This window comes from Rhinoderma darwinii, chromosome 9 (genome assembly GCF_050947455.1).
Source record: "Rhinoderma darwinii isolate aRhiDar2 chromosome 9, aRhiDar2.hap1, whole genome shotgun sequence".
Classification (NCBI taxonomy): domain Eukaryota; kingdom Metazoa; phylum Chordata; class Amphibia; order Anura; family Rhinodermatidae; genus Rhinoderma; species Rhinoderma darwinii.
In genome coordinates this window covers 29,518,987-29,542,642 of record NC_134695.1, presented here as the reverse complement: position 1 = coordinate 29,542,642, position 23,656 = coordinate 29,518,987, and the positions used below count along the sequence as shown (strand labels likewise).

The following is a 23,656-nucleotide window of genomic DNA, read 5'->3' as shown; positions in this document are numbered from 1 at the left end:
ATGTCTAGCGATCTAGCTGTCTATCTGGCTACATGTTTGTCTATTTATCTCATATTTATCTGTGATCCATCCATCCATTAATTTATTAGATCAGGTTGTTATTTTGCTTTTATTTTAGCGTAAAATCTATTTTACAGAGAGATAGTCACAGGTCACATCAGTCCCTAACCCCAAAAGTGATCACAGTCTAATTTCTCTATCTCACACACACACTAGGGCCAATTTCATCAGGATGCTAATTAAACTATCAGTATTTTGTGTGTGGGAGGAAACCATGGTTCCTGGAGGAACATGAGGAGAACATACAGCTTCATGCAGATGTTGCCCTTGATCAGATTTGAGCCCAGGATCCTAGTTATGATTTTATTTTCTAACATACAAGGACAGATTTACTATTCAATTTGATCCACATTTTTGGTGCTATGTACCATATTTATTAACTGTTTTAGTGCCACGCTCGACAAGGAAACATGGCTTAGTAGGAAAGGAGGCATGGTCCAACAGAAAGGTGCAGGAAAGTGTAACTTAAAAGCAATGCTGTGCACCAAAATTGCATTAAAATTTTTGCACAAAAAAGTGGCGTAAACTAAGCCAACTAAGAGGTGATATAATGGAAAGAAAAAGGTCTGAATTGTCGAATTTGTCTAGGTATTTTTTTTCTTTCATCTTGTTTCAGTCTGCGTCCGTTCCGCTAGGTTTCAGGTTTTTTGACGGAAACTATAGCGTAGTGAAGGCAAACGTGATGCGAACAGGCCCTTAGCTAGATGCGGCAAATTTATCATACAGCATGCACCACTTTGATAAATTTGGCGCATCTTCTGACTGCCTTGTCTAAGTTTATACTATCAACAACTTAGACAGTATTAGTAAATTTGCCCCAGTGTTTATATCAGAGATTTTCTCATTATTTAGCAATATTGTCGTTTTTTGAATTGTTGCTAAATGAAAATTAAACATTTTGCAATGGAAGGACAAATTTGTTACATTTAAGTTTTAATACGAATGGTGCTATTTGACTCAATGGACAAGATTTTTTTTTTAAATATTTTCTCATCAATATAAGATGGCAGCATTGATCTGCAAGGTTCAAGATGCACTGTGAATCTGGATAAATTGCCTCCCTGTGAATAAAAAAAGAGTGAGAATTTTTAAAACACAAATTTTTAAAGATTTGCTTTGCTTCTGTTCCATTTACATCAATACTAAGAATATTTCCACCCTAATTATGTGTCGCTATCTTGTTCTTAATTGATATAATAATAATAATAATAATAATAATAATAATAATAATAATAATAATAATAATATCATCGTTTTTTCATCTTGTGTGTTTATTTTATGTTCATGCTGGAAATAAGGCTATATTCACATGTGCGTTGTATTATGCCGTTGTTCTGCTCCTTCAGAGGAGCAGAGCAAGGAAATAATGGAAGCAAAAGTTCCATTGCACAACGGACACTGCCGGTGGTCGACTGAACACATTGACTTTAATCGGTTCTGTTGGCTTTCCATCGGGGTGTCCGGAGACGATAGTGCAGCATGCTCCGCTATTGTCTCCGGTAGTCTTCGGTAGTCTCGGCTGGATCTCCGACGGATCACCTAACAGAGCTTCCAACGCAGATGTGATTGGGGCCTATTTCCTTGCATTTTATATATTATTGGGCTTAAAGGATGTTCTCTACACATCAAATACATTAGAATTTCTTCTCATCTATTCGCCTCTGGATAATTTACCTTAACATCCCCACTTTTTTAGTTCTGCCATAAATATATTCCTCTTCCCTGACATCATTCAGTGCTAATGCCTCTGATATTCCCTTTATAACCCATTCATATGCTTTCTGTTTCAATCCTTTTAACTATATGTTGGCACTGACCTAATTCTTTATTCTTCTCTTTGGTTACTAAACTATTGAATCGAATCAAATCAGAATTTTGTCTTCTTCATAGCTTTCATTCCCCTTCCTTCTACATCTAGAGATCACGACAGTCTTCGTCGCTATCTGCATGGCTATAATATTTCTTTCCTTTGCCAAGTGTGCATACTCTTCTCTTCCTCCACCTTTTTCCTATAATTTTAAAAGGGAGTATCTATAGAAGATTGCGTAGGAGGAAACTATTTCTTGGTGCTGATGGATGGAGGGTATTGGTGTGAAGTATCACAGGGTGATAACCTCCTCATTCGCCTAAAATATATTCCACTGCATTATTTAGTATCTTCCAGGTGAGAGTGTGAGGGAATAATGGATTTATCACTCCCCCATCAATCTCTATATCACCTGTTCACTATATATTCTCTTTTCGCATTTTCGATTTGTAGTTATATCAATTATTTTATCCCTGAAATGATGACAGTTTCCGCTTATGAAACCTGTATAAGGCTTCTTACTACCACTTTCATCTATTCGATTATTTCTCATTCTATTATTTATATTCCTATCTTTTATATTTGGTAAAATCTCTTCTATCATTCTTAGTTCATGAAGTCACACAGTGCTTCTTCTCACCTCGCTGTCATCTGGAATCCTCTAACCATTATTCTGCTCTATATCGCAGTATTATATAGTGTCATTGCTCATCTTCCACTGTGATGCATCCTCCACCTGTTCACCCCCATCTCTATTCTTAGTTCCCTGTTCTTCCCATTCAGCTTTATATTTCCACTCTCTACTTCCCACTCTGTTTGGGTTGGTGTCGTTGCCTGTCCTATGGCTTCCCTTTTTCTTTGTCACCTGCATTTCCCCGTGCACCTTTCTCCGGCTCTTCCTCTTCAGTGCGTCCCTGTATACACCTGTCTCTGGCCCTGTGTCATTCCATGTTATGTGTGCTTCTTTCTCTTACCTCTGTATCTCTCTCTTTCTCTCCCTTTCTCGCACTCCCCCCACCTTCCCTCTCTTCTCATCTCTCTCACCCCTCCCCCTCTCTCCTCCCTCCCTCCTTCCTCTTTCTCTCTGCAGCACACACAGGCAGATCTCTCTCTTTTCTCTGCTGTTGATTATTCTTATCTCGTTTTTTTAATAATCCTTCTTTGTTTTTATTTTTTTGGGGTGAAGGAAGGCATATAGGGCTTGAATAGCGTATATTTTTTGGCTGAGGGTGAGGAATTCTAGCAGATCATCTCAGAAAACAGAGGAGCATCTAAAACGGAATATTTGTGTGGTGAATCTGTTTTTTCTCTATGCCACAATCCTCCTTTCCTCCTCCATTTCTCTCGTTCGCTGTCCATGATGTTGAATTCTCTACAGCTTTACTGGATGAGATTTATCCACACTGAGGGCTTTCTGAAATAAACCGGGGCACTTGTCTATTCCTCTGCTTTGTCTTTTTTTTGGGGGGGATTTCTGCTAACACATGAAGAAGGACTGATTTTTTTTGGGGAGACTTGGGGGGGATACCCCCAAATATCAAGGATTTTTTAAATCATTTGTATTCATTTTTGTTTTTGCTTGTGCAACCTTTTTAGTCTGGATTTTGAAGGGAATCAATGGAATCTGAAGGAGGCTGAAGCCCACAAATGTAATACCCTTCATTTTCTTCCCAGACAGAAGAATTCTACCTCCCCATTTGGGCATCAAAGGGGGAGATAGTCTGAGACAGGCAATGGGGGTTAGCATGACATGCTGATTTGGGAAAGGAAAGGTTTGGGCTTGCCCTCTCCCCTGGCCCCCAGAGGAGCATCGGACAGCCCCCTGGGGGTCATGGCCAGTTTTGGCCACTGGGTTCGGACCCTTTTGCCCCTTGGCCTTCTGACACTGGCCAGGGTCTCGGACACAGCACGGGTATCATCCAGCCTCAGCACCACTCACCATGTGCACCATTTCCATAACAAGCATGGAACAGTCCCTATCGCCATTAACAGAACCCCATTTTTAACAAGAGGGGGACATGGTAAGTATATTATTTTGACCAATCTTTTATGTTCAAATTGAAGCAAAAATCACATTATTTGAAGCTCCATCTGCACTATATTACCTGTTATGTCTTATATATTGCTGAGAACATGGGGTTTGATTTAGGGGCCACTGAACATGAGGCAGGTATGATTAATTGGGCAAATTTAAGATAAATCCTTTAAGGTTAAGTAATGTAATACATGTTTTTTCAGTTCCAAGCTGCTATGATTTGTATACAGCAGCTTGTTCTGCATTTTAGCAGGAATCATGTCCAGATTACAGCTGATACATCTAATCTTTAGATACAGATTTTATGACTGATACATAGCTCCTGTGTAGTGATGTTCTTATCCAATTGCAGGTTATGGTACTGATGTATTCTTTAAAGATTTGCATTGAATTTGTATAAAAGATGGTTTTATGAAATATGTCTCAGGACCTGTTAGTGCTTTCATTTTGGGACCATAGTGAAGGTATCCTCACAGTGAAGGTAATGTCATGGTATTACAAATGTAAAGTCTATTTAAGATGGATCCATGTTCCTTGGTGTCCATTTTATGGTTAATAGATAAATTCTGTTCCAAATCTTATAATAAATATTTGTTTCTTTTGGTTAGATATTGTAGGGGAATATGTTGTGTGCAATTAGAGGGGTCTTTCTATTGTATTATGTAATTTAAAAATTCTATGGGCAAATTTGTATCAGTATAATTATTTGTATCGGGTCCAAGGTGCTGATCCTAATAAACTCCTTTTGGTCTCTGTCCTTCTCCAATTCATCCTATGGAGATGACAGTGGAAAGACATCTGTCACATGATGTGTGAGCAGAAAACTCTCGGTGTGCATCTATATTCTTTATTTAAATTACCTGATTATAATCCGGACATTTTTTCACGTGCAGACACCTATCTGATATAATCTTCTACAATCATTAGGTAGATGTGTAAGATAATAGGGAATTTCATCACTCTCTATTGGGAAGCCATATTGAGTCGAATAGTTATTGATTTTGATCGAGGTGCTAGGAGCATGCTCAACTTAGCCTGGTTATAAGGCATATTTATTTGATGCTTCAACAGCATTATGATATTTTGTTACTTAGTGGCTTGTCTTACCAAAAGAACGGCAAGTGTCCAGTGTTGACCTATGATATTTGGTAATCTCGAATACTATATAAAAATAATAGTGATGTAAATTTTTTTTTTTATTGTGTGTGTGTCTGCTATTACTTATTTTTTATGTCATATGTTTTTCACAATTGCAGTCTTAAATGTCAGGTAGGCCCTGTTCACACTAGCATCATGGCTTCCACTTATAACGGAGCAATTTTTTTTAATGGACACCGATGAGTCCTCATGGATCCCATTGACTTTAATGGGAGTCCATCAGGATTCTGGTGTTTTTTACAGTGAGAAAAATGCTTCCATATATACAGCCTAAGTTGTTTTTGTTAATGCGTTTGCTGTCATTTACAATATTTGTAGGCAGTGTATTTTCTGGGTCCAATCTAAAACAATAAATTTTCTCCTAACACCAGTTTTTCCCACGTTTGAACTAATATTTAGCATTAAATATAGTAGACTTTCATATTAAAATGGCCTCTACATATTTTTGTCAAAAGGAGGAATAACTAACATCAGAGGGCAGGGGGCTAAACGGGATATTTTTCTAAATATTTCAGTGTAGTATATTCCTCTAATCTATACAGAAACAAATAAGTCAAAAGAAGAAACGATAATGGGCCCTCTGTTCTCCACTGTCACCTACCTATTTTTCAGGTTTTTTTTTCTGCATATGGAGCATATATATATATATATATATATATATATATATATATATATGGGACATAACACTATGCATCTGCCTGTTTTTGATGGATGGGGTACATATGTTTTCTATAAGAGTCAAACGACTGCTCATAAATTCCAAAGGCTGTTACAAAGATTAATACAAACTCCATGCAAACATTAATCTTGGTCAGATTTGAATCCAGGACACCAGCTGAAGAAGTTTTTTCTTCAGAAATATTAATAGGATATAATGGCTGGTCATGGCACCTTCCAATGAGCACCCCTCAGACTCTAGGAATATGGTGCCCATTTCTTTAATAACGGAGGGATCTTGCCTGCGCATGTTCAGCCACTGTTCATTGCCGTGAATGGGAGATATGGAAACAGTCTATTCACATACACATGCTCAGATTACTTTCTTCTGAAAGCAGGGGAGTAGGCACCCCGAAGGTTAACATATTGAATAAAAATATATACATTTGATTAAGTGAACTAAATTACAAAATCAACCCTAAATGGCTCTATCTCAAAAGATTTAACAACCTTACTAATGAATTACTGTATGTGAAATATATTCGGTATATGGTCAGTGCGTGCGGTTATAAGAAGTGGGATTTCAAAATTCAATACTTTACTCTACGAACTGTAAAGTTGTGGAACATGCTCCCTCAGGATTTAGTAATGGCTTAACATGTGGATAGATATAATAAACGGTTAGACAACCTTCTATGCATTTACACCAGATTTTGGTGTAAACTGTGTAAAAAAAACGTTGCAATTCATTCAGTGAGACAATTTTAGGGTAAAAATGGCAGTTTTCTCGTCACCCACCAAAATTTAAAAGTGACGAAAAAAGTGGATGTGGTCTTCAAGACAAATAAAGCCAGAAAATGGCACAATTTTTGCCATAAATCTACACCTGCTCATAGCAAGCATAGATTTCATTTTCCCACTTTAGGACAGTCCCAAATGTGCCAATGAATAAGAGGCGTGCGCCTATTAATTAATGTGCCGCAAATCACTCTAACTCACTCCTTTACTTAGAGGGGCGTAACATACGCCAGTCTTAGTCTTAGTAAATATGGGCCAAAATACAGGTTTAGTCTCTGTTCACATAATTTTATGTGAAAACATTTGGTGCATGCGCCACAGGCTCTTATCCACCTAACGAAGGCCAAGGGAGCATCCTTTTGCCGCCAATCGCAGTGGTATACGTTGGCATTAAAAGACGTAGGTATATGTTGGCGAATAATTCTGACGTTTATCTCAGACATAATAATCTGACCTTATGTAAGCAGAGCATAACTTGTGTAGAACATTACAAATTGGGCTCCTGCCACGTAAGAGGACAGCAGAACTATAAATGGCATGTGATAGTTGAGGTGCCTGTTACAGGTTTTGCATCAGGGCCAAGGTATGTGATTATTGATCACTCATTCCCCACTGCTAGAACCTCCACCAATGGCTAGAACGGGTGTCCCAAACCACTGTTCCTCCTCATTGCACTCCATGTAGTGAGGAGCTTGAATAAAGCAGCGGATGAGCATGCTTCGCCACTCTGTTTAATGTCTATGGGATTGACAGAAACAGGTGAGAAATGAGGAGGAACGAGGGATCTGGACCTTTGTCTTCGGGGGCTCCGATAGCACACGGTATATGTTTTTTTGACATTTGAGCCTATGGTGACAGATATATGTAAAACGTTGGGTAGCTTCATTGTCATAACCGGACAGTATATGAACAGTTATGTTGCTGGATAGTAACGTCAGGAGCAGAGCAATTTCTAATGCTTCCTTTGCACGGGGACATCGCTATAGAAGCTGGTGACGCCACTGTCCATATATATGGACAATGATGTCAGGAATTTCCACAGAGCTGGAGTCCCAAGCAGAGTGCTAGCTGATTCTCTGCCCAGGGACTCGAGACCTGGGAAAGCTAGTGATGTCACTGTCTATATATAGACAGTGATGTCAGGAGTTTTACCACACTGGTATCCCTGGGCAGAGCGATTCTTGATGCTTCCTCTGCACAGGGACACCACTATGGAAGCTCCTGATGCCACTATCCATGTATGAATAGTGACGTCAGGAGCTTTCCCAGCGCTGAGGTCCCTGAGCAGAGTGCTAACTGATGCTCTGCCCCGGGAATCCAGCCCTGGGGAAGCGCTTGACATCACTGTCCATATATGGGCAGTGACATCAGGGGTTTCCCCAGGCCCAGTCCCTGGGTGTTGTATCCCACTATGCCATAAAATGGGATACATATTGGCTTTCCATCAGAGGTATATGCTGGGAGTCCTCCTGACGTATACTGTACCTCCGATGGAAGGCCAAATTGTGATATAAAGAGGGCCAACCATTGTATTTTATTTACTATTACATAGTTGGAATACATATATATTTTTTCGTTATTCTTAATAATTTGTTTTCAAAAAGGGCTCTTGGTCTTCCCCAAGTAATTGTAGAGTAAGCTTGACATCCAATGTGGGGAAAATGTTTGAGAGGCTTTTAAGAGACTATATACAGGAGTATGTAGCAGAAAATAAGGACAGGATTTGTCAAACCAAGCTTATTTGTTTTTATGAGTAGGTAAGTAGAAGGGTCATCTGTGGATATAGTGTTTTTGGACTTTGTAAAGGCATTTGGCACTCTCTCATATATTCCTAAAGGTTGTGCTCAATAAATTAAGGGCTATAGGTTCAGAAAGTATCGTTTGTAATTGGATTGAAAATTGGCCATATCTAGAAAGTTGTAGTCAATCTTCTGATTATTCTGAATAGTCCCCAGTTACAAGTGGTGTACCCCAAGGTTTAGTGCTGGGACTGCTATTATTCAACTTATTTGTTAACCCCTTCACAACTGCCATATGGCTATATACATTCTAACTGACGATGCCCCGTGCAGTTAGCATGTGTAAAAAATGTTGGCCGCCTGGATCGTGTTTAATGAGTGCAGTGCTGCTTCAGTGTGAGCAGCGCGGCACTCTCATGTCTGCTGGGGCTTTGAGAGCCCTGAAATACACCCCCCACTGTAGATAGTGCTACCCACAACCCCAAATAGGCAGCGCAAAACCCTCTGTAGATAGCGCCACCTAAGCTCCCTCCAGCATCACAAAGCCCGGCCAGTGCTCTGTCCCGGCCAAGTCCCTGGTGTCACTATGCATATATGGACAATGATGTCAGCGGCTCTCTCTAGGAACGGGGAGGTGTCAGATCGCTTTGAGATGGGGATTCCGTTACTGTAGAAGCCCCTGGTGTCACTATCCATATATGAACAGTGACGTCAGGGGCTACTCCTGGAGCGGAATCCCCGCTCTGGCAGGGAATTCCGCTTTTAGAGTTAATCCCTGACATCACTGTCCATATATGGACAGAGACATCAGGGGCTCCCAGTAGGAGCAGAATCTTCGGCCAGAGGAATTTCGCTCCTACAGGGAGCTACAGTGGTGCTATTTACAGGAAGGGGGTGCCATTTATGGGGGGTGGCGCTATCTGCAGCGGGAATATTGCTAAATACAGGGGGATGTGGATATCTACAGGGGGGTGGCGCTATTTACAGGGGGTGTGGTGCTATCTACAAGGGGAGCTATATACAGGGGGTGTGGCACTATCTACATGGGTACTGTGGCATTATATTGACACTATCTACAGGGGACACTGTGGCGCTATCTACATGGGTACTGTGTGTGGCACTATGTGGGCATTATCTACAGGGAGAATTGTGGCACTATGTGGGCACTGTGGCACTATTTACAGTTGGCACTATCTATGTGGGCACTGACACTATCTATGTAGGCAATGTAGCACTATCTACAGTGGTATCGCGTCACTATCTACATGCGCACTGTGGCGTTTTCAGGGGGTTGGGACAAAAAACCCTAAAAAATAAAATTCATCCATTTTTTTAACGTCCATGAAAAACTGATGGCAAATGGCAGTTAAAAACGGTCAGACGGCTGGTAAATGGATTCAAATTTTGAGTCACATTGATGCAAAACAGCCATGAAAAACTGACAGTTGATTCGTTGTTGACTGACATTTTTTTCACGGTCGTGTGTATATAGCCCTTTTCACTTTCCCCTCACAGCAATCCAGGGTGATGGAGAGAGAAGTAGACTACTTGTTACAGAGCTGTCCAGTGTATATAAATATATATATATGTATACATATAAATATAATATAGGTAAATATGTATAAAAAAATTACAAAAAAGTTTTTTTTTAAAAAAATTTTTATTTGTCTGCTCATAATAAAAATGAAAAACACTGAATTAATAACTAATCTAGAAAATGAAAGCCTCATAAGTCTTGTAAAAAAAAAAAAATATAAAAATAGTTGTGATATTCAAAGCGGTTCCAAAGATATTATCGTTTAAAGAAGTGCATATCAAAAATTGAAAATTTGGCCTGGACACAGGGGCATCAATGACCCTTGGTCATGAAAGGGTTAATGACATAGAGAATGGAACTAATAGCACTGTTTCTATTTTTGCAGATGACACCAAGCTATGTAGTAATGTTCAGTCTATGGAAGATGTTCATAAATTACAAGCCGTCTTGAACATACTGAGTGTCTGGGCAGCCACTTGGCAAAGGAGGTGCAATGTGAATAAACGTAAAGTTATTCATCTGGGTACTAATAATTTGCATGCTTCATATGTCCTAGAGGGAGTTAAAGGGGTTGTCCAGGTACAGGGTGGTTTTTCAAACTGGTGACCTATCCACAGTATAGGTTATCAATATATGATCCGTGGGGGTCCGACGCCCGGATCCCGCACCGATCAGCTGTTCCGGCTGCCTCTTGGCACCAGATGTTATGCAGTGGCCGGTGTCGGAAGCAGATGGCTCCGTACACTGTATAGCGGCCGTGCTGCAGCACTGCAACTCTGCTCCTATTCACTTGAATAGGAGCAGAGCTGCAGTACTGCAGCATGGTCGCTATACTGTGACCAGAACCATCTGCTATATGCAAGGACATCCGGTGCCCCGAGTCAGCTAGAACAGCTGATAGGTGCCGGATCCGGGTGTCAGACCTCCACTGATCATATGCTGATGACCTATCCTGTGGATCTGCCCGGACAACCCCTTTAAACTGGGAGAGTCACTTGTTGAGAAGGATCTGGGTGTGCTTGTAGCTTATAGACTAAATAACAGCATGCAATGTCAATCAGCTGCTTCTAAGGCCAGTAGGATAATATCGTGTATTAACACAGGGATATAATATTACCACTTTACAAAGCATTAGTGAGGCCTCATCTAGAATATGCAGCTCAGTTCTGAGCTCCAGTTCATAGAAAGGATGACCTAGAGTTGGAAAAAGTACAAAGAAGAGCAACTAAACTAATAAAAAGCATGAAGAATCTTAGATACGAGAAAAGATTAAAAGAACTACATGTATTTAGTTTTCAGAAGAGACATCTAATGGGAGACATCATTAACTTGTATAAGTATATAAATGACCTACATAAAAAATATAGTGAAAAGCTATTCCATGTAAAATCCCATCAAAAGACAAGGAAGCACTGCCTCCAACTGGAGAAAAAAAATTTCAATCTCCAGAGACAACAAGCACTCTTTACCATAAGAACTGTGAGTTTGTGGAATAGTCTACTTCATAAGCTGGTCACAGCAGGAACAGTAGATGGCTTTAACAAAGTCTTAGAGATTTTCTTAGCACAAAATAATATCAGTGCCTGTTTCAACTTCCCTTTCTCCCATCCCTTGGTTAAACTTGATGGACACAGTGGCATAACTACCGCCATAGCAGCCATAGTGGCTTCCACAAGGCCCGCGGCATGAGGGAGCCTGTGCCGCCCGTCGGCACGGCCCCCCCATTCCTGGTGGCGCTACTAGCAGCCGCTATGTCTGCTACAGCGGTAGCGATGCCACATTCAATAGTATCTGCGTCCTTAGGATGCAGATACTGTTGAACACTATGGCAGAGCAGGGAGGTATCTCCCTGCTCTACCATTTACTATGCTACAGGCCATTCGGCCTGCAGCCTATCAGGCGCAGGGACAGGATTCCGGCGCAGAGCGGTGCGATGACGTCACTGGATCACGCCGGCCTATGCAAGGACCCTGTCGGCGTTGTGGGGCAGCTCCGTTCATCGCGGGAACAGGGCCTAGATGAGTACAATTTTTGGGGTTTTATATGTTTGGGGGGAGGTGGGGGGCTGAATGGCACTGTCTACAAGTGAGAGGTGGGGGGCTTAATGGTACTATTTACAAGGGGGAGGTGTGGGGGCTGTATGGCACTATCTACAAGCGGGAGGTGGGACTGTATGGCAGGATCTACAAGGGGGAGGTGGTGGGAACCGTCTACAAGGGGGGTGGTGGGGGGCTGCATGGTACTGTCTACAAGGGGTAGGTAGGGGGCACTATCTACAATGGGGGAGGTGATGGACACTATATACAGGGGGGCTGTATGGCACTATCTATAAGGGGGAGGTGGGGGGCAATATATACAAGGGGGAGTGGCGGCACTGTCTACAAGAGGGAGGTTGGGGCTGTATGGCACTATCTACAACAGGGGGAGCGGGGCATTATCAACAGGGGGTGTATGGCACTATCTACAAGGGGGAGTTGGGTGGCACTATCTAACTATCTACAAGGGGTAGGTGAGGGGCACTATCCACAAGGGAGGGCTGTATGGCACTGTCTACAAGGGGGTGTGACACTATCTACAGGGGGGCTGTGTGGCACTATCTACAAGGGGGTGTAACACTATCTACAGGAGGGGTTGTATAGCACTGTCTACAAGGGCGGCTGTATAGCAGAATCTTCAGGGGGGCTGTATGGCACTATCTATGGGGGGCTGTATGGCATAATCTACAGGGAGGCTGTATCGCACAATCTACAGGTGGGGCTGTATCGCACAATTTACATAGGGGCACTATCTACAAGGGGGACTGTGTGTGGCACCCACGGAAGGGGGGACCCAGTCAAAAGTTTACCATGGGGCCCAGTCTTTCCTAGTTACTGCCCTGGATGGACATATGTCTTTTTCAACCGTAATAACTATTTGACTATAATTATGTTTTTATTATAAATTGGAACATTTCCTGACACCCATTTGACAGCACACCCGTAGGCATTTTTTCACATGGCAATATTTGGGTTAGTATTTTGCATCAGTATCTTGAAGCCTAAACTGGGAGTGGAATCACACAGAAAATGTATCATGGAAAGATTTGCACCTCTTCGGTGTTTTGGGCTCATACCTGGTTTTAACTTACAAGTACTGATGCAAAATACTGACCAAAATAAAGCCGTTTAAAAAGGGCCAAGTGCAAAGTGCTTTTTATCTTTTTTTTCTTGGATAGTATATATTTCTCTGTTATTGTATGGCCTGCTAATTCACAGTTAACTACCAAATGACAGGACTGAGCCAACCTCTAAAGCAAAGGGTTCAGGGTCTTTATTGAAACTGCAACTGTCTGCGGAGGATTGTCATGTTTGCCTTTCACAAGGCCATTATGACAGCTCCCAGCAAGACATGCATAATGCAAAATGCAGTAGGCTGATCTTGTTTGCACACAATAAATTAAGCTAGCTATGTTTTCTTGCTCATTATAGGACCAGTAACACCCAGTAAGACTAAGGGCGGGTTCACACGTGGCGGAATTTCACTTAAATTCCGCTGCGGACACTCCGCAGCGTTAATCCGCAGCGGTGCCGTTTGTCCATTGACTTACACTTTAATTTAGCAGTGTTCGTTTAGACGAGGCGTAAAATTCCGCTGCGGAGCATAGGCTGCGGAGCGGAATTTAGTGTCCGCAGCATGCTCTGTCTGTTGCGGAGCAGTGGCGGACTCATGGCGGAATTTCTCCATTGACTTCAATGGAGAGTCAAAATTCCGCAATGAAGTCCGCAGATCTTATGTGTGCTGCGGAGCGTATTGTTTTTACTACCATGACATTTCTTCATTCTGGCTGGACCTATGTATTTCTAGGTCTACAGCCAGACTGAGGAAGTCAATGGGGCTCCCGTAATGACGGGAGCGTTGCTAGGAGACGTCTGTAAATAGTCACTGTCCAGGGTGCTGAAAGAGTTAAGCGATCGGCAGTAACTGTTTCTGCACCCGGGACAGTGACTACCGATCTCAATATACATGTATCTGTAAAAAACATATAAGTTCATACTTACCGAGAACTCCCTGCGTCTGTCTCCAGTCCGGCCTCCCAGGATGACGTTTCAGTGTAAGTGACGGCTGCAGCCAATCACAGGCCAAGCACAGGCTGCAGCGGTCACATGGACTGGTGCGTCATCCAGGGAGGTCGGGCTGGATGCCGAAAGAGGGACGCGTCACCAAGACAACGGCCGGTAAGTATGAAATTCTATTACTTTCCCTAGGGAAAGTGCTGTCCCTTCTCTCTATCCTGCACTGATAGGGAGAAGGGAAGCACTTTTCCCGCAGTCCGCAGCAGCTAGTCCGCATCAATTTTCTGCACATTTTGTGCAGATCCGCAGCAGAATCTGCAACGCAGATTCTGTGCGGCATTGATGCGGACAGTTGCGGAGGAAATCCGCCACGTGTGGTCATGCCCTAAAAGGGAACCGTCCTTTTTATCTAAACAGTTGCATTTGTTCAATTGCTGATATTTTTTTTGCCACATTAGAGTTCTACCTTTAGATTCACATCACATAATTGCCTAAAAAATAATAGAATTTCATATAGAGTTACAACATGCAGCGATCCGATGATACATTTTGCTCAGCTCGATTTTCAGTAGGTTGCAGGAATTTTCAAGGTCCCAAATGTTGCCCCTCATGACATGAGTTATCAGCAGGAACTATTCCCTAGCCAGCCTGGCAGTAGATTTCTATCCATCCAGCAACAAATTAAAGTAATTTTCAAGTTAAATAATTGATATTCAAAGAGGCAGAATTGACAATTATCCCCTATCCACAGTATTACAGCCTTCTCCAAGTGAAGCGAATAGGAGAAGGCTGTAATATTGTTAACCACCGATACAGGTGAGTCAGCAATTCACAGTACGAGCAGTGACAGTAATGAAGAGGAAGCAACGTTTGTACAAGCACCGTGGCGCCTTCAAAACAGCTGATCGGCGGGGATGCTGGGAGTAGTACCCCCACTGATCAGCTATTGATGACCTATCCTGAGGATCCCGGAATGCTGTATGAAACTAGTCTTAACAATGCCCAGACACTGGATATACAGTATATTTCTCGCAACTTGCAAGTAGTTTCATTATAGTGCATGATACTGTTAAAGGGGCAGCAGATTTTAATGATTCTAAATGATCTAAGATCCTTATTACATTTTATAGTAATACTCTTTATTCATATAGTGCCAACATATCCGGCAGCACTTTACAAGTCAGAGGGAGCATACATAAACAAAATCAGACTATACAGGATGTCAAGCAATTTACAATTCAAACAATGAGGGCCCTGCTCGCAAGAGCTTACAATCTATGAGGACATAGGGGGTGACACAAGATGTAAAAGTGCTTGCTTGGTCCAGTTAACTTTTGTGGAAAATTGAAGAAGGCCCATAAAGCTGAACAACCCAGTCACAAGCCAGTATTTGTGTATGCACAGATATAAAATGCACTGGGGTACGTGGACTGTGAGAAATATTGTTCAATGCCGAAATTGGCTTCTGAGGAATTATGTTAGGGGTGCTAAAAGAGAGAGGAGTCAGATAAGGGAATGTGATAAGCCTTCCTAAAAAGAAGTGTTTTTGGGTACGTCCAGGGTAGCGCATACCAGAGGACAGGTACGGCACAAGAAACATTCTGGAGACAGGAGTGGGAGGTTTAGATTATAGAGGAGGTTAATCTTAGATTGTTTGCTGAAAAACCGCCCGTAATACGCCTACAAACATCTGCCCATTGCTTTCAATGGGAATTCCGATGTTCTGTTCCCACGAGCCTTTATTTTACGTGTCGCTGTCAAAATACGGCGCGTAAAGTGACGGCTCGTCAAAAGAAGTGCAGGACACTTCTTGGGATGTTTTTGGAGGCGTTTTTCATTGACTCTATTGAAAACAGCTCCAAAAACGGCTGTAAAAAACGCTGCGAAAAACGTAGCGATAATCGCAAGTGGCTTAAAAAACGTCTGAAAATCAGGAGCTGTTTTCCTTTGAAAACAGCTCCGTATTTTCAGACATTTTTGGTCACTGCGTGTGAACATACCCGTAGGATGGCAGACAGAGATGAGGGAGGCGATATAAGAAGGTGCAGCACTGTGGAGAGCTCTGTGGACGAGCTTTGTGCAACCAGTGCAGTAACTGGCACAGAATAGCGGTAGGACAGAAGGATGAGACTGGCTGTTGAATTCAACCTGTAAGTTATTAGTAAATAACGAACAGATCGGAGTCAAACATAACCCCAAGACAGTGGGCGTGCTGCCTAGGAATCAAGACACTGCCATACATTGAGACATCAGTTTTTTTTTAGAAAGGGTGAGGCCCTGTTCACACGGAGGTTTTTGCCACGGTTTTTGCAGCGGAAACCACCCAAAAAAACTTCCAAAATCGCCTCCCATTGATTTCAATGGGAGGCGAAGACGTTTTTTACCGCGAGCTCTTTAATCAGCCGTTTCCGTCTCTGACCTCCCATTGACATCATTGGGAGGCAGAGAAAGCGTTTTTCGCTGCGTATTTTGCCCGCGGCCATTGAGCCCAAAAACGCAGCGAAAAACACGGCAAACGGCGTGCAGGCAGGTCAAAATCTGCCTCCAAATTCCATCAGGAACCTGTGAACAGAACCTTAATGTGACAAGCCACTTAATATTATCACAATAAAATCACTTTTCTACAAATATTAGAAAAATTCTATTGCTAATTTTGCATGAGAAGTAAAAAGCAAGGATTTTGGAATAGTGCTGCAAGATAAAGCAGAGTAACCTAGTAAATCAGCCTAGGCCTGCTGAGACTGACACATTTACCTGGGTACGTGGCTTTTAGTACGAATATTGCCCTTGGGAAAGTGAGCAGACCTCTTTTTTAATGCATGATGCTTATGAAAAATTAATTCTGCAGGGCTGAACTGCAAACAATGCATCCCAGCAGTGTGCATTTTTCTGTGTCCCGCATTAGAAAGCCATCTGGTCTGTTTAGTTATAACAGAAATAAAAGTATAACCAAGGGGATCATTTTTTACAGGCTAAAAGAGCAGAACTTCAAGACCACTCAGGACTCTTTTATAATGTGCGTGATAGCTTGAGAAACGATTTCTACTTCTGTAAATCAAACAATATTTTTTATTTTAACATGTTATGTTCCATACACAACTAAAAAGGTACAATAGCGTCGTATAGAAGTCAATAGGTGCCAAAATATAGCTCAGTACAACTCGGAGGTGGTACAGAGCCATAATATGGCAATGTGGATGAGCCCTAAATGTAGAATTAAATAGAAGGCAACATGGTAATACTCAATATGATAAGGTGAAAGAATGTCCTGTTTGCATAGCTCCATTTTCATAGAGATTTCTCGCATGCATAACATTTTTCCCGTTGATTTATATCAGTAAACATGTTACCATATACTGTCCGTAACATAGGGTCAGTTTACAGTCTGTTGCTAAGGAACATTAGACAAAATATTAAATACCCAAGAATAAAATATCCGTAAAGCTGTTTCTGGCTGCTGCTAGGGAATATGCATGGTAACAAAGAGCAAAATTTAGAAAAATATACTTATCAATGGCAATTGCAGTAGCACATGAGCACAAAAGAAATGGAGGTCTAACAGAAACCCGTGTTTTTATAATGGGAGATGCTACAAATAAAAGGCAACAATAATGAGACAGGAGATGTGAATATCATCCGCTGTATGTATCTATCAGTGGCGTAACTACCGCTTTAGCAGCCGTAGCGGCTGCTATGGGGCCCGCAGCATGAGGGGGCCCGTGCTGCCCGCCGGCACGGGCCCCCTTTCCCATGGCTGGAGGCTCCGCTAGCAGCCGCTATGGCTGCTACAGCGCGACGCCACTGAAGTGGTTGTTCCTACAAAAGACATACATGTGTGATCGCTGGGACGCCCAGCGATAAGGACAGCGGGGGACCAAAAGTCCCTCGAAGTTCTCCATGACAGACCTCGGACTTCCGGGGTCTATCGGTAGCTCCATAGAAATGACTTACGCATCGGTCGCGCTGGTGCTCATGCGTGACCAGCGCTCCTTTCATTTTTATTGAACTGCGCAGACGACGGAAGTCTGAGGTTTGTCATGGAGAACTTCGGGGGACTTTCGGTCCCCCGTTCTCCTTATCGCTGCCAGCGATCACACATGTATCCCCTATCCTGTGGATAGGGGATGCATGTCTTTTGTAGGACAAACTATAGGCCGTTTTTTTTGGGGGGGGGGCTATATGTCGTTATCTACAGGGGGGGTCTGTATGGCGTTATCTACAGGGGGGTTCTGTATGGCGTTATCTACAGGGGGGACTCTGTATGGCGTTATCTACAGGGGGGACTCTGTATGGCGTTATCTACAGGGGGGACTCTGTATGGCGTTATCTACAGTGAGGATTTGGGTCTGTAAGGCGTTATCTACAGGGGGCTGTGTATGGCGCTATCTACAGGGGGCTGTGTATGGCGCTATCTACAGGGGGCTGTGTATGGTGCTATCTATAGGGGGGCATGTGTGGTGGAATCTATAGGGAGGCACTATCTCCAAGGGGGGCTTTTGTGATACCCAGCGGAGGGGGGTCCCAGTCAAAAGTTTGCTATGGGGCCCAGTCTTTCCTAGTTACGCCCCTGGTATCTATTATCCTACCGTGTTTCCCCGATACTAAGACACCCCCGATTGTAAGACGTATCGGGGGTTTCAGGGGGGTCGGCTAATATAAGCCGTACCCCGAAAGTAAGACATATGTCTTACTTTCGGGGAAACACGGGGGTATTGCCGCCTCCTGCCCACTTCCGCGCCGCCCCCCTCTCCATACGTCTCCATCAGCGGCAGGAGCACGGCTGTTATACACAGCCTGGCTCCTGCTGCAACTGCCGGAATCGAAGCGCGCGCCGATTCCGGCAGTTTAACCCATTAAATGCCGCTGTCAATAGTGACAGCGGCATTTAATGTGTTTGACAGAGGGGGGAGCTCCCTCTGTCACCCGATCGGCGCCCCCGCAAACAAATCGCGGGTCGCCGTCGGGTTTCCATGACAGCCGGGGGTCTAACAAAGACCCCCAGGTCTTCCTTCAGCATCTGCCTGTTAGGCGATGCCGGAGGCATGACCTAATAGGTTGCCTGTCAGTTTTACACTGACAGGCAATAATGCTTCGGTATACTAAGTATACCAAAGCATTATATATGCGATCGGCACATCGCATAGTGAAGTCCCCTGGTGGGACTAAAAAAAAAAATGTAAAACAGTTAAATAAAGTTTGTGAAAAAAAATAAAAAAATTATTCGACAATTTTTTCCCAATATAAGACATACCCCGAAAGTAAGACATAGTGGGGCTTTTGGGGATAAAAAGAAAGTAAGACACTGTCTTACTTTCGGGGAAACACGGTAGTAGATTAATGTCCCCTTCTCTTTTCTAAGAATGCCTAGACTTCCACCTTTCACCTTATAATACCATATAAAGTACATCATTATGGATCATGTTATGTCTACATACTAGTTCAATTACTGTATTATTTCTTTATTTATTACATAGAGGATACATTCTTTACCAGCCTAAATATGCACACTTCCATATTAATGTGATCGCATTCACCGAAAATAGAGCAGATAACAGCATTTCACCTAGTTCAATAATGTCTATTTTCTTTGCTGCTACCCATTGTATAGGAAACTCTACAGACCCCAGTCTTTAATGTTTGTATTAATACAGCCTTCTTCATTCCCTCGCTTGACAGTGACCGTTTTAAAAGCTGGATTATCAATAACAATGACCATTCTATATCTGGTGTTCTGTATTTTATAGTATACCATTATAGACTTGCAAAGAGCAATCTCAGAATTTATTTATTGTTAATATTGGTTATAGCTAGAAGTGTTTCAAGAGCAACCCACTTCATAAGGTGCAAACAAGGTGATAACAGACATCGGTATCAGTGCAATTTTCACAAAATCATATGTTCTCTCCGGGCTTCGAGTAGAGCAATCTTCTCAGCATATTGCTAGGAGATTAAGCACCATGGTCAGAGATACAGCAAACAAATAAGAGCAGATCCCCTGGGTACTGATCAGCTCATTTCTTTGTTACATTGTGCAAGACCATAAACCTGTTCATTATAATTAACATTGAAAAATGCATTTCTTACAATGTTCCGTCCTTGTGTAAATCACATATATGTCTTCATGCTGTGGGAACTCTTCACCTAGTTAGTTACTCTGCAAGGACAGTAATACACCGCATTGAGGAGCAGATACTAGTAGAGGCTTTGTAGACAAACATGTACATTACATATTGAATCAGCCAGACTGTTAACAGATAGTAGAATTATTACTTTATTAATGAATGGACCCTGACTGAAACAAACGGAAACCATAGGTTTCCAATTGCATCACCATTGATTTCAATGATGACGGATCCGGTGCAAATGGTTTCCGCTTGTCACCGTTGTTTAAGGGTTTCGTAGTTTTGACGGAATCAATACCGTAGTTGACTGCGCTATTCATTCCGTCAAAACGACGCAACCCTTAAACAACGGTGACGAATGGAAACTATTTGCACCGGATCTGTCACCATTTAAATCAATGGTGGCGCAAACGGAAACCTATGGTTTCCGTTTGTTTCAGTCAGGGTTCCGTTCATGGGCTCCCCTGATGGAAAGGTCCGACGGAACCCATGAACGGAGCCCTGACGCAGATGTGAACGAAGCTTAATCCATGTAAGAAGTTGTTATACATTGTGTTATAGAGCAACATATTTTGGAAACACACCATAACAGCTTAGCAAAGCTACAGTGCCATAATGCAACGCTAACTACTGCACTGCATGACAGAAGGTCCAGTTGTGTACCTAGAGGGAGGGCGACTGCTGCGGGTCCTGTGGCACTACACTGCTTTACCTGATTGCCGTGACACTGCGAATTAGATACTTTCAGTCACTACTAGGGAAAGCTCACTAATCGCATATTGATTAATATAGCGAGTTGAAGTTGAGTTCAATACTGGTGAAGATTATCCTGAAACGGGGTCTCTCATCACAGCCAACCCTTTCATATGGAAGCTGAGGAGCAGCGGATTGCTGCAGGTCCGGGTCCCGACCCCCAAAAAACACCTGATTCTGGCTAGCCGGACATTTTCTCTGCAGCGGCTAGTGCAAGGGAAATGTAGTATTATATGGTGGCCATTAAAATAAAGGGCCATCCATGTAATTCATGGGTGGTTCATGCCCACCAGAAAGGCAGCCACTCTTACCTTTACCGTTCTGGCTCATATAGGGGGTCTCTTTAATAAATGTGTCCTTTACCTTTCGCTATGGGTTCCTATGATTTCTGTGTGTGCCACTGAGAAGATATTTGATAACTTTTTTGCCGGAGTCTGGACAGAATATATGCCTAGGATTATTTGTGTCCTTGGTTCAATGTTCCAAACGTGTCATTTGTCATTGGCCATTTGAATTTCCAACTTTTCAATTCACTGCTTGACTTTATTAAAATACTTTAGATAATAACAAAATGTGTGATAAATACATAAAAAAAAGCCATTAACTTATATAGTTCTCACACTCTTTGACATATTTGGTTTCCATAGAATTTCCTTACAAATTGTCATCTATCCCCTGCTGAGTATCTTTTTTATATTAAGAGTTTCTTATGCAAAGAAAATCCCCAGTTTAGAAAATAAAACCCTGGAGTCAACATTTTCTTTTGGTTTCGTTCAATAATTTGGTTTTTGATAGGTATGTGCAATATTATACAATTTTTTTTAAAGTATATGTACATCTTTCAACTTCGTTTTAGGAATTTTAAATATACTCAATCTGCATTTAAGTTGAGTTAATTTTCTTAATTTATTGCATTACTTATTCAACACTGTTTCTGAGTTAAAGCCTACATTGCAGTCCAGAGTTACTACAGTTCTTCTGGTTGTCATTGGAAACAGTCAACAATTTTTTTTTGTCAAACTCATCCCTTACAGCTTAGCTGAGGTCATACAATGCAGTGAGACAGTTAGTGTGTCCTACATTCGATTACTGTACAATACTGTACCTGGTGCATAGCAATTCCCAGAATTCAAATCACCAGAGCACTTCCCACGCCCTCTTCCTGCCCCTCTCACCAGTGACTGATGGGCTGCCATGTATTTGCATGTATGCATGGCAACCATTAACAGGGGAGGCGGGGGGAAAGTTCCCCTCATACTATGATGCCCTTACATAGAGAAGCATAGTATCATGATAGATCCGCTTTAAGAAATCCAATTGATTGTCCTTGGCAGCTTATTTTCTACATAGTTATTGCAACAATTTCCTAGACCATTTCCATTTTTGATAATCAATTTATCCCTTAAATCTTGTGAGTTATTCATCACAAAATTTTAGATTCTGTTTGGAAAAAAGTAAAATTTATGAATTCTCCCATTTAATCTCCTAAAACACAGACTCGCTTATTGGAGCGCTTGATAAATATACTTACTTTAGATACAATATGTGCACAAATTAGACTCAAATACTACTAAATTTTCAGTGGAAATTTACGGCCATGTTGGGCCTACATTATAGACAAAGAAGAAAGTAGCACCATAACTATACTGCGCAAAGTTCAGACCATGATCCAAGGGTCCAATGAATATACAATAAAGTGTGATGATCAGTAGTCCATATTTAGTGAATATGTGGATATTTTTTGGACTGTCCCAGACATTATGGATGCCCTTAGTCTTCTTACATTGTCTTGTTGTCATCTAGCTTTGATACCCATTTAGCCAATCGGTATGACCAAATTCTTTGGCTATTGCCCCAACGGGTTTTAGCATTGCAGTGTGATGGCTTTGCATCTGGTCTAACAGCAAATGTGTGCCACCTAGTTGACGGTGACACATGTACAACCACCAGTTTTGTAAACAAGTGTGTTTTTACAGAACATTTTGCATTGCAGACAGACTTCAATTCTTTTTAATTATTTGTGCCTTAGAAAGAGCACGATTTCTTAGCCGAAAACCATGGAAATTTAATTGGCTTATTCCTTTAAATGGCTATTGAATAGGTTGTTATACAAACATAACATGTTGTCTTCGAATATTCGAATATTCGTTCACAACCGATACCTGATAAATTTACTGGGCAACAATTCAATAGCCCTGCCATATATAATGTATAGAATGGCTACAAGCGGGAAATGATAAATGGCCTTTAGAGCTTAAATTAAATAATAAGCTACGCTATCTGTCAGCAACCTGACATGTTGCAGTGGTTAGGGAATTCCTGCATAGTCTGTAACTGGAAACAAACTAAGGTTGTGCTTCATTTAAGTATATTGTCCTGGTCTCCATCTAATGAGAATAAATATCAGGCATTGTTTGCCTTGCCCCTTGAGTCAAGCGCACGATACCACAGTGACTGAGGAATATTTAGAACAAAATACAGAACTTGGAGGTATATTTGGTTACTATTTAATTATAAATGTCTATGTTACAATATATTCTATACAATATTTGCTCATATAGATGACAACATATACGTAAAGACATTTATAATGTTCAACTGAAAATATACTTAGTAATGTCTCTTTATCTATGTATTTCATGCTAGTTTTAGTTCAATCTGCAGCAGGGCACTGTGTCATTTACATCTCCGACAAAATACTTAGAACCATTCTATAGATGATCAGACCAAACATGAGACTACGTCTGTCTGTCTCTCTCAGACTACCATTGTAAATATTAACAAAAATAAAATAAAACCCAATTATAATAGCTTACATGACGAGAAATCTGGCAGTAAATTTCAGTTATTTGAGGCCCGTGAAGAAGGTCTTCAGATAGAAATGTCTGTCAATACCGACGAAATATATGAGCAAGTTAAACATCTCTCTCTTTTACTC

The 23,656-nt window shown here is 41.8% G+C and overlaps 1 protein-coding gene across 17 annotated transcripts in view; it reads left to right on the top strand.

Annotated features, from left to right (window-relative positions):
- NRXN2 (neurexin 2) overlaps positions 1 to 23,656 on the top strand; it is a 760,118-nt gene that overhangs the window by 540,592 nt on the left and 195,870 nt on the right. For 3 of the 17 annotated variants that reach the window (XM_075837454.1, XM_075837453.1, XM_075837452.1), the window contains exon 1: positions 2,936 to 3,888. The exons of the other annotated variants lie outside the window; for them this stretch is intronic. In XM_075837454.1, coding sequence (XP_075693569.1) covers positions 3,618 to 3,888 — 271 coding nt within the window. In that variant the 5' untranslated portion in view covers positions 2,936 to 3,617. Of the gene's footprint in view, positions 1 to 2,935; positions 3,889 to 23,656 lie in introns of those variants that run through there. 17 annotated transcript variants of the gene reach the window in all.